The following is a 12,919-nucleotide window of genomic DNA, read 5'->3' as shown; positions in this document are numbered from 1 at the left end:
CCCAACACATCTCACCGAATTGTCCTAGAATACACTGCTACAGTTAACACACCTGCTACAGAGGTTGACCAACAAAAACCTTTGTTGATTGGCAGCTGGTGCTAGCTCACTGAACGCTTTGATTGGACGATTTAATGGGGGTGGGGATCTCAGCTCCCTTTCCTCTCTTCTACCAAGGTTACTTCATTGGATTGACCAGCTGTCAGGTTGACCCAAACCTGCCTCCTTTTGGTGGTGTTTGTGGGGATCGCAGCACAATAGCCCGAGGAGAGCCTCCCCTCGTAAGCTCCGATTGGCTGGGCTCAACCTTGGCGGTTTCTGATTGGTCCAATGAAGAAACACCAAGGTAGGTTGCCTAGCGATCCTGAGGAAGCTGATGTGTTATTCCTTCTCTGCATCGAAGGATCAGGAAGTTTGTGCTCTCTGCGTGGCTGAGAAGTTTTTCTACCTACTAGGACGGGGGGGAAGAGGGGGAACAGGTGTCCCCCTAAAACAGAGCGCAAGCTGCAGCCTGCGTCGGGCCGTAACCCAGGAGTAACGTCAGGTAAGCAACGGAGGATATACATTTCCTAACGTCCAAAAACAGCCTCCAGATTTTTTATTTTCTAGGGAGAGGGAGGTTCTTATTTAGTTTTGGCCATTTTTTTTTTTTTCAAATAGTGTTTTTAACTTGTAAATGTCGAGGGGGTGTTAGTTCCTCAAAATTCCCCTTAATTTTTTTTTTTTTTCTCTGAAGACCTAAAGTTTTTTTGGATTGGGTTAGGAAATAAATCCTATTCACAGTGCCAAATAAGGCTAATGCCTGTAAGCATTTATTTTATGTTTTATTTTTTCCTCCTCCACTCTTCTTCCCGCCTCCCACCAAGAATTATATTTGAAATATAGCCTTGTATAAACAATCTCTTGTAAGTCACTTCACTTGTATTTCTCTTAAAAATGTTCACATGCATTTCTGAGTATTCATTTTAATCAGTATATATTTATTGAGCAGTTACAACGTTAAAGACATTGTGCTAGTTGCTATGGAGACTATAAAAACCCAAGAAGACAATATCCCTGCCCTCAAGAAGTTTACAGTTGAGAGACAGCCATACCAAAAGAAAGACTATAATAAATACTTTAAAGGATGTAAGTATAAATAAAGTTCTGTGAAAGTACAGCTGAGAGAGAGACCAATTCTGGCCATGGGACATACATGGGTAATGGAGAAGGAGATTCACTTAAGGCTTTACCTGGGTCCTCAATAGACCTTTGAAGAATGGGTAGGTAATAGAGAGGAAGGGAAAAAGGAGAGAACACCAACATGTACAAAGGAGGAGAAGTAGCAGCATGGGACATGTTTGAGAAATGGTTTGTTAACAGTACATAATTGAGAGTAATGTAATGGGAAATATTGCTAGAAGGTAGGATGGGATCCAGTCACAGAGGCTCTTGAATGCATTCTTTTGGTCTTAAAAAAGATAGTCTTTTAAATGATTGCTGATGAGGGGCGCCTGGGTGGCTCGGTCGGTTAAGCGTCCGACTTCGGCTCAGGTCATGATGTCACGGTCTGTGAGTTCGAGCCCCTTGTTGGGCTCTGTGCTGACAGCTCAGAGCCTGGGGCCTGTTTCAGATTCTGTGTCTCCCTCTCTCTCTGTCCCTCCCCTGTTCACGCTCTGTCTCTCTCTGTCTCAAAAATAAATAAACGTTAAAAAAAATTTAAAAAAAATAAATAAAAATAAATGATTTCTGATGAAAAATATTTATTGTATATCATCTTAAAAATGGATGTTTAGATTTATTTAAAATAAAGTACGCTAATTTTAAACTTTATCACAGATGATTTATTGCACTTTTTCTTGAGTGTGGATTTTTAAAACATCTGTGGTATATGGTATAAAAGGGCACGTGCTTTGTTTTTTTGTTTTTTTGTGGGTTTTTTTTTTGTAATTGACAAAGAATTTGTTAATCTTTTAATATTCTCTTGCTGGTACTTTTTGTTGGCAGCTGTTTGTGTATTTGCAAGATGGCTAGCTAGGGGTAGAGATGAAAGTTTTCTGGCTATATAGAATTACTACACGTGATCTTCTAAGTATTATTCTGTAGCAGTGATTTCCAAAGGGAGTGCATGAAGTGAGTTATTAAGTTATGGGAAGAAAATATGAGAATATATGTTTATATTTAGTTTTTCTTATTTTTTAATTTTCTCTTTTGTGTATTATAATGTGCCATTGAATGCTTATACAAATTACATATAAATTATTATATGCCTTTTGGACCTGGATGCTCCACAATGTTTATGCTGTCCCATAATATTTAACTTGGGGAGGATCCATTTTGTGAAAGGAATTACCATGATGGATATATACTCCTGGGTTATAGACTATGCACGTAAAATTGGCAGACTTAAAAGATAATCATTTCTACCAGTCTTTAAAATCACTGATTTTATTTTTCTGTCAGTGCCTTCTGTGTACTTTGGGAAAGATATGTTAACCTAGTTTTTCTGGTCATTATTCCTTTATTTAAGTTTGTATATATTTCATATTTCTATACATTTGTAGTATGTTAATAAGTATGTTTTTGTTTACATAAGCACACATACAGATATTTTTTTGTCACTGCCCCCCCCTCCCCCCCCCACCCCGAAACAGGTGAGAATGACCACTTTAACTCACCGGGCCCGTCGCACTGAAGTAGGCAAGAACTCTGAAAAGAAGGTGGAAAGTGAGGAAGACGCTAATCAAGACAAGAGTCCAGACAATGAGGACTCTGGTGACTCTAAGGATATTCGCCTCACCCTTATGGAAGAAGTATTGCTCCTGGGGCTAAAAGATAAAGAGGTAATGCAGTTGGGTTTGGTAGCCCGTCTCAAAGACTCCTGAATGTCAGAATGTTTTTAGGAAGTAACCTGACAGAATATTTTCATGAATGCTCAGTTGGCCTTGGAATTGTGCTCTAGCCATCTGAGGGATGGGGGAGTTTGGGGAGGATGAAATCCAGAAGTATAATTACTTGAAATGTAATTTAATTACAAAATTACTCCAAAATTCTGGAAGAGACAACAGAGAATATAACACAGTGTAAAATTTCGGTACTTGTAGTTCCCCAGCGAGATTGAAGGTGAAATAACTTCCTATTAAACTAAGCAGGCCCACACAATGAAGTTGTCTTGAGCTGTGGAGAGGAAAATCTTTTAAACGACAAGGAACATGTATGATTAGCTGTTTTACAAAAATAAACAGTGGGTAGGTTTCTTACAATACAGTAGAAATAATTTTTTAATTCTATTTTCTGGATCTTTAGAAGTTAAATATCAATAACTGATAAGGAATATTTTAATTTAGAAAATGTTTTTAAATTAATTGCAGTTTTCCCTTATTAATAGAACATTTTATAATAGAATTAGTCTTGCGATAACGAGTCTTGTGGTACATATTTGTGGTATATATGTGTTGGCTTTCCTACTAGTACTATACATCATCTTTCATTTATAATTTAACTTTTTTTTTTAATGTTTATTTTTGAGAGAAAGAAAGAGAGCATGTAAGCGAGGAAAAGGCAGAGGGAGAGGGAGACACAGAATCTGAAGGAGGCTCCAGGCTTTGGAGACCAGTGCAGGGCTTGAACTCATGAACTATGAGATCATGACCTGAGCTGAAGTCGGGTGCTTAACTGACTGAGCCACCCACGTGCCTCTGTGATTTAACTTTTTATTGTGTTTCACTTTCTTCTTTAATGAAGAGGTTATGAAGAAATATAAATGTAATATTTTAAACAGTCTACTTCCTTTCCAAGAAAGTCTTTAGTAAATACAATAATAATAAAGGCACATTTATTATTGGCCTCTGTTTGGAAACTTAGCAAGTTAAAGTGTTACTTTACATTAAAAAATACTAAAGTTGGGGGCGCCTGGGTGGCTCAGTCGGTTGAACGTCCGACTTCAGCTCAGGTCATGATCTCACAGTCCATGAGTTCGAGCCCCACATCAGGCTCCGTGCTGACAGCTCAGAGCCTGGAGCCTGCTTTGGATTCTGTGTCTCCCTCTCTCTCTCTCTGCCCTCCCCAGCTCATGTTCTGTCTCTCTCTGTCTCAAAAATAAATAAAAACATTTAAAAAAGATTTTTTTTTTTTTTAATACTAAAGTTGGGCGTGCCTGGGTGGCTCAGTTGGTTAAGGGTCTGCCTTTGGCTCAGGTTATGATCTCATGGTTCATGAGTTCAAGCCCCACATCAGGTTCTCTATTGTCAGCGCAGAGCCTGCTTCAGATCCTCTGTCTTCCTCTCTCTCTGCCCCTGCCCCACTCACTCTCTCTCTCTCTCTCTCTCTCTCTCAAAAATAAATAAGCTTAAAAAAATACGAAATTTTGCTCTGATAATTGTCCTTAGCTAGTAATGAATTGGCTACATACATCTAATAACACATGTTCTTTTCTGCACCGATTCCTCAATTTAGAATTACCTTTGTTTCTTTTTTCTTTTTTTTTAAAGTTTTTATTTATTTTGAGAGAAAGTGTGTGAGTGGGGGAGGAAAAGAGAGAGGAAGAGAGAGAGAATACCAAGCAGGTTGTGCACTGTGGGGCTCAAATCCACAAACCATAAGATCATGACATGAGCCAAAGTCAGACCCTTAACTATCCGAGCCACCCAGTTGCCCCCATTTTATTTTCTTTACCACTTTTCCTTTCACTATTTTTTGTCATGTCAGATTACCAACTTGAACAAAATTTATAAGACTTGTTATAGCTTGTGTATTGGTAAAACTAATATTAAAGACATCATATACGTACTTGACCAAGACATGGAAAAATCAGAAAATCTTGCCCACAAGTATATTTTCCTGTTTGCTGAGAAAGTTGATGAAGCTCTAGTTTTATAAAAATCAAACAAATGAGGGGCGCCTGGGTGGCTCAGTCGGTTGAGGTCTGACTTCAGCTCAGGTCACGATCTCACGATGCGTGAGTTCGAGCCCGGCGTCGGGCTCTGGGCTGATGGCTCAGAGCCTGGAGCCTGCTTTCCATTCTGTGTCTCCCTCTCTCTCTGCCCCTCCCCCATTCATGCTCTGTCTGTCTCTGTCTCAAAAATAAATAAATGTTAAAAAAAATAAAAAAAAAAAAAGAAACAAAAAAAAAACCCAAACAAATGAAAACACAAAATTGACTCTCCAAGAGAACATGAGAGTAGGTCTGAAGATTAGGTGGTATAAATACTGTTTTGAGGTGTTTACACAGTGCCTAGGAAACCTTCACTGACTGTAGAAGAGCATTTTAGAACTAAACATCTATTTGGTTATTTTACTTTTGAATAGGAATGATTAATTTCCTGCTGACCTTAGATACTAGAATTTTTGTTTCTGTTTTGTAGAGAATCTAACTTTGGACTTCTCTTTGTGTGTTTTTAAATGTATAATAGTTAATATAAATTTAAGGAAATAGAGTAAAAAATAAAGGAACTCTGGCAAGATACCATTCAAAGATGAGCATGTAACAATTAACCTTTTGAATTGTTCTCATTTTATTTTGAAAATAGTTGACAAATTATGTTTTTACCTTTCAGTTGGCTTAGGAAGAACAAGAAATGACAAATCCTTAGGTGTAAATAAATAGGAGAGGTCAAACCTTCTGATTTATTAAAGTAGTAGTGTTGTTCCAAAATGCCAGTTATATAACTATCTCTAAAATTATTAGTTGATTTCCAGCACTAATTATTTTCTTCTCAACTCCTAAACTACTCATAGATTTATTTAATCATTATTTAGCATGATTGGGGGTACCCATTATGTGCTTAGCATTGTACAAATACTAAGGTAAATATAAAATAGTATAATATATGGTCCCTGGCTTCAAGAAACTTGAATTCCAGCAGGGGAGACAAGACCTCGATACCTTATAAAACTAAAGTAACACAAAGGCACCTGGGTGGCACAGTCAGTAGAGCATAGGATTCTGGAGCTTGGGGTTGTGAGTTCAAGCCCCACGTTGGGTGTGGAGATTACTAAAAAATAAAAATAAAATAAAAGCTAAGTAACCCAAAGGTCCATCCACTGCAGAATAGATAAAAATGAATTGTCCATTTATTTAAATGAACATAAATATCTTTTCTATACAGAATTAAAATGAACATTGTTATAAAACATGTATGATTCTCATGTAATGTTCAGTACTGGAAGCCAAACAGAAAAGACATACTGTGTGATTTCATGTATATAAAATTTTTAAAAAACTAAACTATAGTGTTTGGGTTTGTGTATTTAGGTGATTAAAACTATAAAGAAAAGCACAAAAGGGATTACCATAGTTGTGAGCATAGTGCCTACCTTTCTTTAGGAAGTGTGGGAAGCGGGGGGGGGGGGGGGGGGGGGTAGGTATTAGTGGTTAGAAAAGAACACAAGCTTTCTGGGTACTAACAGTTTCCTGTTTCTGTACTTGCGGAAAGTTTCATGGATTTTTCACTTAGAGATAAGTCATTGAGCTTTTTTCACTTTTGTTTCATGCACTCTTCTGTGTGTGTCTTATATTTCACAATTCAAAAGATCTTTAGAGAAGTAAACAACAGTAAAAATCCCAAGTTTTCCATGTTAGAATGGTAAAAAAGCCAAGAGAGTTGGAAGGAAGAGAGATTATCATGGGGGAAGAATAGGAGGTAGTAAAACAAGCTGGACCTTTAAGAAAGGTAGGACTAATGTAACTGGAGTGAAGGAAACATATTCTGGATGAGGGAACCTGCAAGTATGAGCTTGATAAGTTTGGGAGATAAGTAACCACTATGACTGAAGTAGGTGGCATTCTTGGAGAACAAGGAGAGTCAAAGTTGGCAAATTAGATTCAGACTATAGAGTGTGGCAGATTTTTGAATGCCAGGTAGAGACTTTTAGACTCTTTATTTATTTATTTTTATTTTAATTCCAGTGTCGTTACATACAGTTTTATATTTAGGAGTATAATATAGTGATTCAACAATTCTGTGCATTACTCAGTGCTCATCACGATAAGTGTACTGTTTATCCCTTTGACCTAATTTCACCTATCTTCCTAGCTACCTCGCCTCTGGTAACCATCAGTTCGTTCTCTATAGTTATAGATTCTTTCCTTTAAGTAATGCGATCAGCCAAATGAAAAGAGCAAAGCCCATTTCATTTTTGTGTACAAATTAATGACTTAGTGATATTTTTACTCTATGTTCTTTGTGAGTATATGTTTTGATATGTATATAATTTCTTGTTTTTGCATGGCTTTAGGTTTGTGGCACGTAAAAAAACAAAACAAAACAAAACAAAAACACCTTCTAAGTGTTAAACTTTGTATTCCAAAGTCCCAAAGTTAAATTTTGCTGAAGATTTCCATAGGATTCTTTGTTTATAACCCAATACTATGCAGGGACAATAGTCCCTACTTTTGAGATCATTTATAGTCTAGTGGGATGAGAGTGGCTGGAGAGGCCACTGGAAGGGGGATAGGGAAAGTCAGCAGACCATTGCAGTGCATGTGATATATGTGTGACTGTGTTGTGGGGACTGAGGGAACAAAGAGGAAAGAAACCCAACCCAAGTGGGTGGTAGAGAGTGCTAGTGGGATAGGGGAGGAAAGAGATACTGGGAAAGACTTCTGGGAGGTGATAACTCTTAACCTGAATTCTGAAGATGAGCAAGAGTTAGTTTGTGAAGAGAAACAAGTTCTAGGGGGAAAAAAATCAGCTGAATGCTTGTGATAGTTTCAGTGATTTGCAAATGGAATCACAACAGGTATTTAAAAACATCTCATCTCCTTTAAATGAACTCAGTTAGGGGCGCCTGGGTGGCGCAGTCGGTTAAGCGTCCGACTTCAGCCAGGTCACGATCTCGCGGTCCGTGAGTTCGAGCCCCGCGTCGGGCTCTGGGCTGATGGCTCAGAGCCTGGAGCCTGTTTCCGATTCTGTGTCTCCCTCTCTCTCTGCCCCTCCCCGTTCATGCTGTGTCTCTCTCTGTCCCAAAAGTAAATAAACGTTGAAAAAAAAAAAAAGTTTTAAATGAACTCAGTTGTTTTGAAACTCAACTACCAAAACTTAGCTGGGCATTCAGTTCTGTATTTTATTGTTTAACCTTTCTAAAATTGTGAAATACAGTGTATCTAGAAAAATATATAAAACACATATCGTGGGGTCATCCTCTTGTACCCTTCCCTAATCACGTGCTACTGCACTTCCTCCTACTCTGAACATGTATATATATCCTTAAACAATGTATTTTAGTTTTGCATGTTTTTAAACTGTATGTTATTCGATTATGCTGTTCCGTATCTATCGATGATACTGTTACGTATTCTTTTGCTCAATATGATGTTTGAGATTCATCCCATGTTGTTGCATATCATTTAATTTACTTCAGTTCATTGGAATATAGTATTTCAGTTATATCAGTATACCACTATTCATTCATTCTCGTGGTTAACAGACATTCAGGAGTCCATTATAGACAGTGCTGATAAGAATATTCTTGTATTTATCAGTTATGTTCTTTCAAACAATGCCACTATTCATATATATAGAAAAATGATAAATCAGGGGTATCTGGGTGGCTCAGTCAGTTAAGCGTATGACTCTTGATTTTGGCTCAGGTCATGACCTCACTCACGGTTTGTGAAATCAAGCCCAGTGTGAGGCTCTGCGCTGACAGATTTTTAAATTAAAAAAAAAAAAAAAAGGTTCTCTCTTTTCCTCTGCTCCCTCCCCCACTCTCACTCTTTTTCTCTCTCTAAAGAAAAAAAAGGAAAGGAAAAGTTGCTGGGTCCTAAAATATTTTATTAAAATCAAAAGTTTAAAAGTCTCATTTAGGTCACTGCCTGGTCTTTTAGTTTCCTGATTGCACAAAATGAACAATAAATCCCTTGTCAGTAGTTTTTGCCATTGTAAATAGAGCAAGTGTATCAGAAAGACTTGTTTGTCAGGTTTTGTGGTTTTTTATTAACATAGGCTGTTAAAAAAAAAAAAAAGAACCGTTTTGTTTTTTTTATTATATCCATTCATATAACCCCCCAAATTTACTATTGGTACAAAAAGAAGAAAAATGGAAGACCAAAGTCCTATTTTAACAGTAGGAAATATAGTTTAAGCTATTTAATTGAGAGGCCTGCCTCTCCGTATACCCCCAACCCCTAACTGCACACTGTTCTCTTTCAAAATATCTGGCATGGATATTAAGATAAAAACCACCTACTTATATTTGGACCTTTGGCTGTAGCCACTGAACCTATACATTTGATGTGAGCCAGTCCATGTCTTTGTGTCCTTTTTTTGTGTGTTTATACAACTTAACAGTCTTCAAAACAATTTGTACTTTCTCATGCTTGATCCTGCAAGGCAAACATCATCTTCTCTTTATGAAAGCAAAGTCAGATGGTTAATTGGCCAAGAAGTGATGGAATTTATGTTCAAACTGACTCCAAGTACAGTTTAAGAAGGGGCATGCTTGCAAAACACGTATCACATATTTTTCTATATTTCTTGCCGAACAAAGAAAATTGTTAATGCTTAGTGGAAAACCAAATATTTCATCTCCTAAAATAGTTTTATATGGAGTTTATACCTCCTATAGAGATGAAAGATTATTATGTCCTGCAGTAATTTTTGGCACAAGTTATTTTTCTCAAGCTTTATCCGTGGTTTTCTTATTCCAATATGTAATACCCTAGCAAAGCCCACTGTGTTTTGTTTTGTTTTGTTTTAGCAAAGCGCACTCTTAAAGACTTTGGGATCCCATAAAAATATTAAGTTGACATCAATAATGGCAGAATAAGAGAAAGTACCATTTAGCAATTCTCAATGATACAATTTTATCTTAATTTCATCCTACTACCTCACATTTTAAGGAGGAAATATGAAAGTCCTACACATTTTTTCTCTTTTCTTTCTTCTGTCAAACAAGATACGCTGGTCATAAGAAACAATAAGTCCAGGGGTGTCTGGGTGACTCAGTCGGGTAAGCATCTGACTCTTGATTTCCGCTTGGGTCATGATCTCACGGTTGGTGGGTTCGAGTCCCGCATCGGGCTATGTGCTGAGAGCCGGAGCATGCTCCGGATTCTCTCTCCCTCTCTCTGCCCCTCCCCTGCTCATGCTCTCTCTCTCTCCCCAAATAAGTAAACTTAAAAAAAAAAAAAAAAAGTAAACATATAAGAAACAATAAGTCCAATAAGAAGTTTCAATAATCCAATTTACAAAATGAAAAATGTTTAGAGGCAGTAAATGAGGGGTGCCTGAGTGGCTCAGTTAAGCATCTGACTCTTGATTTCGGCTCAGGTCATGATCTTAGAGTTCATGAATTCGAGCCCCACATCAGGGATTCTTGGGATTCTCTCTCCCTCTCTGCCCTTCCGCTCCTCATGCACTTTCTCACTCTCAAAATAAATAAATAAGCTTTAAAAGAGGCAATAAATGATATTTATTATAACCATATCTTCAGAAAGTCTAGTGTGTAAATAAATAGGCATTATATTTTTCTTCTCAGTTCACAATGACAGCCATAGATTAGATCCCATGTCATACATTTTTCTTATGGAAGGAAGAGGAGACTATTATACTAAAAAGATACAAATGAGTAGGTAGGGTTCTTTTTCTTTAATTTTATTTTTTTAGGTTTATTTCTTTTTGAGAGAGTGCACGCACGTGCATGAGCAGGGGAGGAGCAGAGAGAGAAGAGAAAGGATCCCCAAGCAAGCTCCACGCTATCAGTGTGGAGCCTGACTCGGGGCTTGGACTCCCAAACAGTGAGATCATGATCTGAGTTGAAATCAAGAGTCAGGACACTTGTGGGGGGTGGGGGGAGAAGAAAGAAAAAAAAAAAAGAGTCAGGACATCTTAACCAACTGTGCCAGCCAGGCACCCCTTTCTTTAAAGCTAAGACCAAATGAATACACAAGCTTCTTTTAGATTTTTGTGCAGGAGTATGTTGTATTAAGTTTGCTAGGGCTGCCATAACAAAATACCACAGACTGGGTGGCTTAAACAACAGAATTTTTTCCCCCATAGTTCTGGATGCTTGAAGTCCAAGATTTGGTTTTTCCTGAGGCCTCTTGGCTTACAGATAGATGGCCGTCTTCTCACTATGTCCTTATATGGTTGTTCTTCTGTACATGCATCCCTAGTGTCTCTGTGTGCAAATTTCTTCTTATAAAGACCAGTCAGATTGGAGTAGGGCCTCCTTAAAAGCTTTATTTACTTAATCAGCTCTTTCAAGGCACTGTCTCCAAATACAGTCACATTCTGAGGTACTGGGGATTACGGTTTCAACATATGGATTCTGGGGAGACACAGTTAACCCCATAACAATGATTTAGAAGAGTTGAGAGGAAGTGGGAAGGTTTTAGAGATAATTTTGTAATATTTACTTATACCCACCTGGAGTGCAGTTCAACCTCAGGAAGTGTCATTAAAACTGTATAATGATGTGATGTTTCCTTTAGTTCAAGTCAGGCACCATTTATTGAGCACCTGCTCTGTCCAAGCTACTGAATAAAGTAAGGAAACAGAAATAATTAAGATGTGTTTATCTTTCATCAAGAAGCATTTGAATCTGAAATGGGAGAAAAGATATGTAAACAATAACCGTACTACTAGATACAGTATGTAAGTGCTGTAAGAAAGGTACAAAAAGTGCTATAAGAACATGGAAGAGAAAGACAAAAATCATGGAAGAGGAGGAAATTCCTTGGAGGTTACTCATTACTTTCTGTGTTTGCTCTCTCCTATTCACAGTTGTCCAGAAGGTTTAAGGTGGGAATGGCAAATAGAAAAAACTACTGAGGCCTGGGTGGCTCAGTCAGTAGAGCTTCCGACTCTTGATCCCAGAGTTGTGAGTTCTAGCCTCACATTGGGAATGGGGCGTACTTAATAGAGACTGAATAAAGTGTTTTCAGGTTTTCATGTGTTAATTGGTGGATTGTGCTCACCCTTCTTTATGGTATTATTGACTTCTTTTAAAAATCGGTCTAAGAGGGGGCGCCTGGGGGACTCAGTCGGTTGAGCGTCCAACTTCAGACTTCAGCTGGGGTCATGATCTCACCGTTTGTGGGTTCGAGCCCCGCGTCGGGCTCTCTGCTGACAGCTCCGAGACTGGAGCCTGCTTCAGATTCTGTGTCTCCCTCTCTCTCTGCCCCCGCCACCCCACCCCACTCACATTCTGTCTGCCTCTCTCTCAAAAATAAATAAAACATTAAAAAAATTTTTTTTAATTTAAATAAATAAATAAATATCGGTCTAAGATTTAAAAAAATCTTTATTATTTTAAAAGTAAAATATGTTTATACTAAGAAATTGAGATAAAAGTCTACATGAGAGAACTTAGTGATAGGGCTGTGAAATATGGGGATATATGCGTTTGTCAAAACAAACTGAACATCTGTGCATCTCATTCTATATAAATTATACCTCAATTTTTTATAAAAACTTAAAAAAATTTTTTTTAACATTCATCTATTTTTGAGAGACAGAACATGAGTGGGGTAGGGGCAGAGAGAGAGGGAGACACAGAATCAGAAGCAGGCTCCAGGCTCTGAGCTGTCAGCATGGAGCCTGACACGGGACTCGAATTCACCAACCGTGAGATCATGACCTGAGCTGAAGTTGGATGCTTAACTGACTGAGCCACCCAGGTGCCCCTATAAAAAGTTTAAAGAAGAGAATAAAATTCACCCATAATCTCACCCCTGAAAAGTAATTGCTATTAAAATATTTATAGAAAAATCCTTATAGACTTTTCTATGTACCTCTTAATAATCTTTCTTAGCAGTCTTGTAGGAGATACCTCTTATAATAAAGAAATGTTTGAAGTTCAATAATTCCTTCAGTTTCACTTCATTTTCTCTTTCTTATGTTAAATTTAAGTAAAATTATATTTATTACATTTTACTTTTAAAATAGCACAAGTAGAATGATTTATTCCATTTTTTAAAAAAGTGATGTGTGATGTT

At 37.6% G+C, this 12,919-nt stretch overlaps 1 protein-coding gene across 1 annotated transcript in view; it reads left to right on the top strand.

The window, feature by feature from the left end:
- The first annotated feature begins 321 nt into the window (after positions 1 to 321).
- Positions 322 to 12,919, top strand: part of GOLPH3L (golgi phosphoprotein 3 like) — a 52,309-nt gene continuing 39,711 nt past the window's right edge. The window contains exons 1-2 of the mRNA XM_045479076.1: positions 322 to 543; positions 2,627 to 2,822. Coding sequence (XP_045335032.1) covers positions 2,640 to 2,822 — 183 coding nt within the window. The 5' untranslated portion in view covers positions 322 to 543; positions 2,627 to 2,639. The remainder of the gene's footprint in view (positions 544 to 2,626; positions 2,823 to 12,919) is intronic.

This window comes from Leopardus geoffroyi, chromosome C1 (assembly GCF_018350155.1).
Source record: "Leopardus geoffroyi isolate Oge1 chromosome C1, O.geoffroyi_Oge1_pat1.0, whole genome shotgun sequence".
Taxonomy (NCBI): Eukaryota; Metazoa; Chordata; class Mammalia; order Carnivora; family Felidae; genus Leopardus; species Leopardus geoffroyi.
The sequence above is the reverse complement of the archived record's forward strand: the minus strand, read 5'-3'. Positions and strand labels throughout refer to the sequence as shown.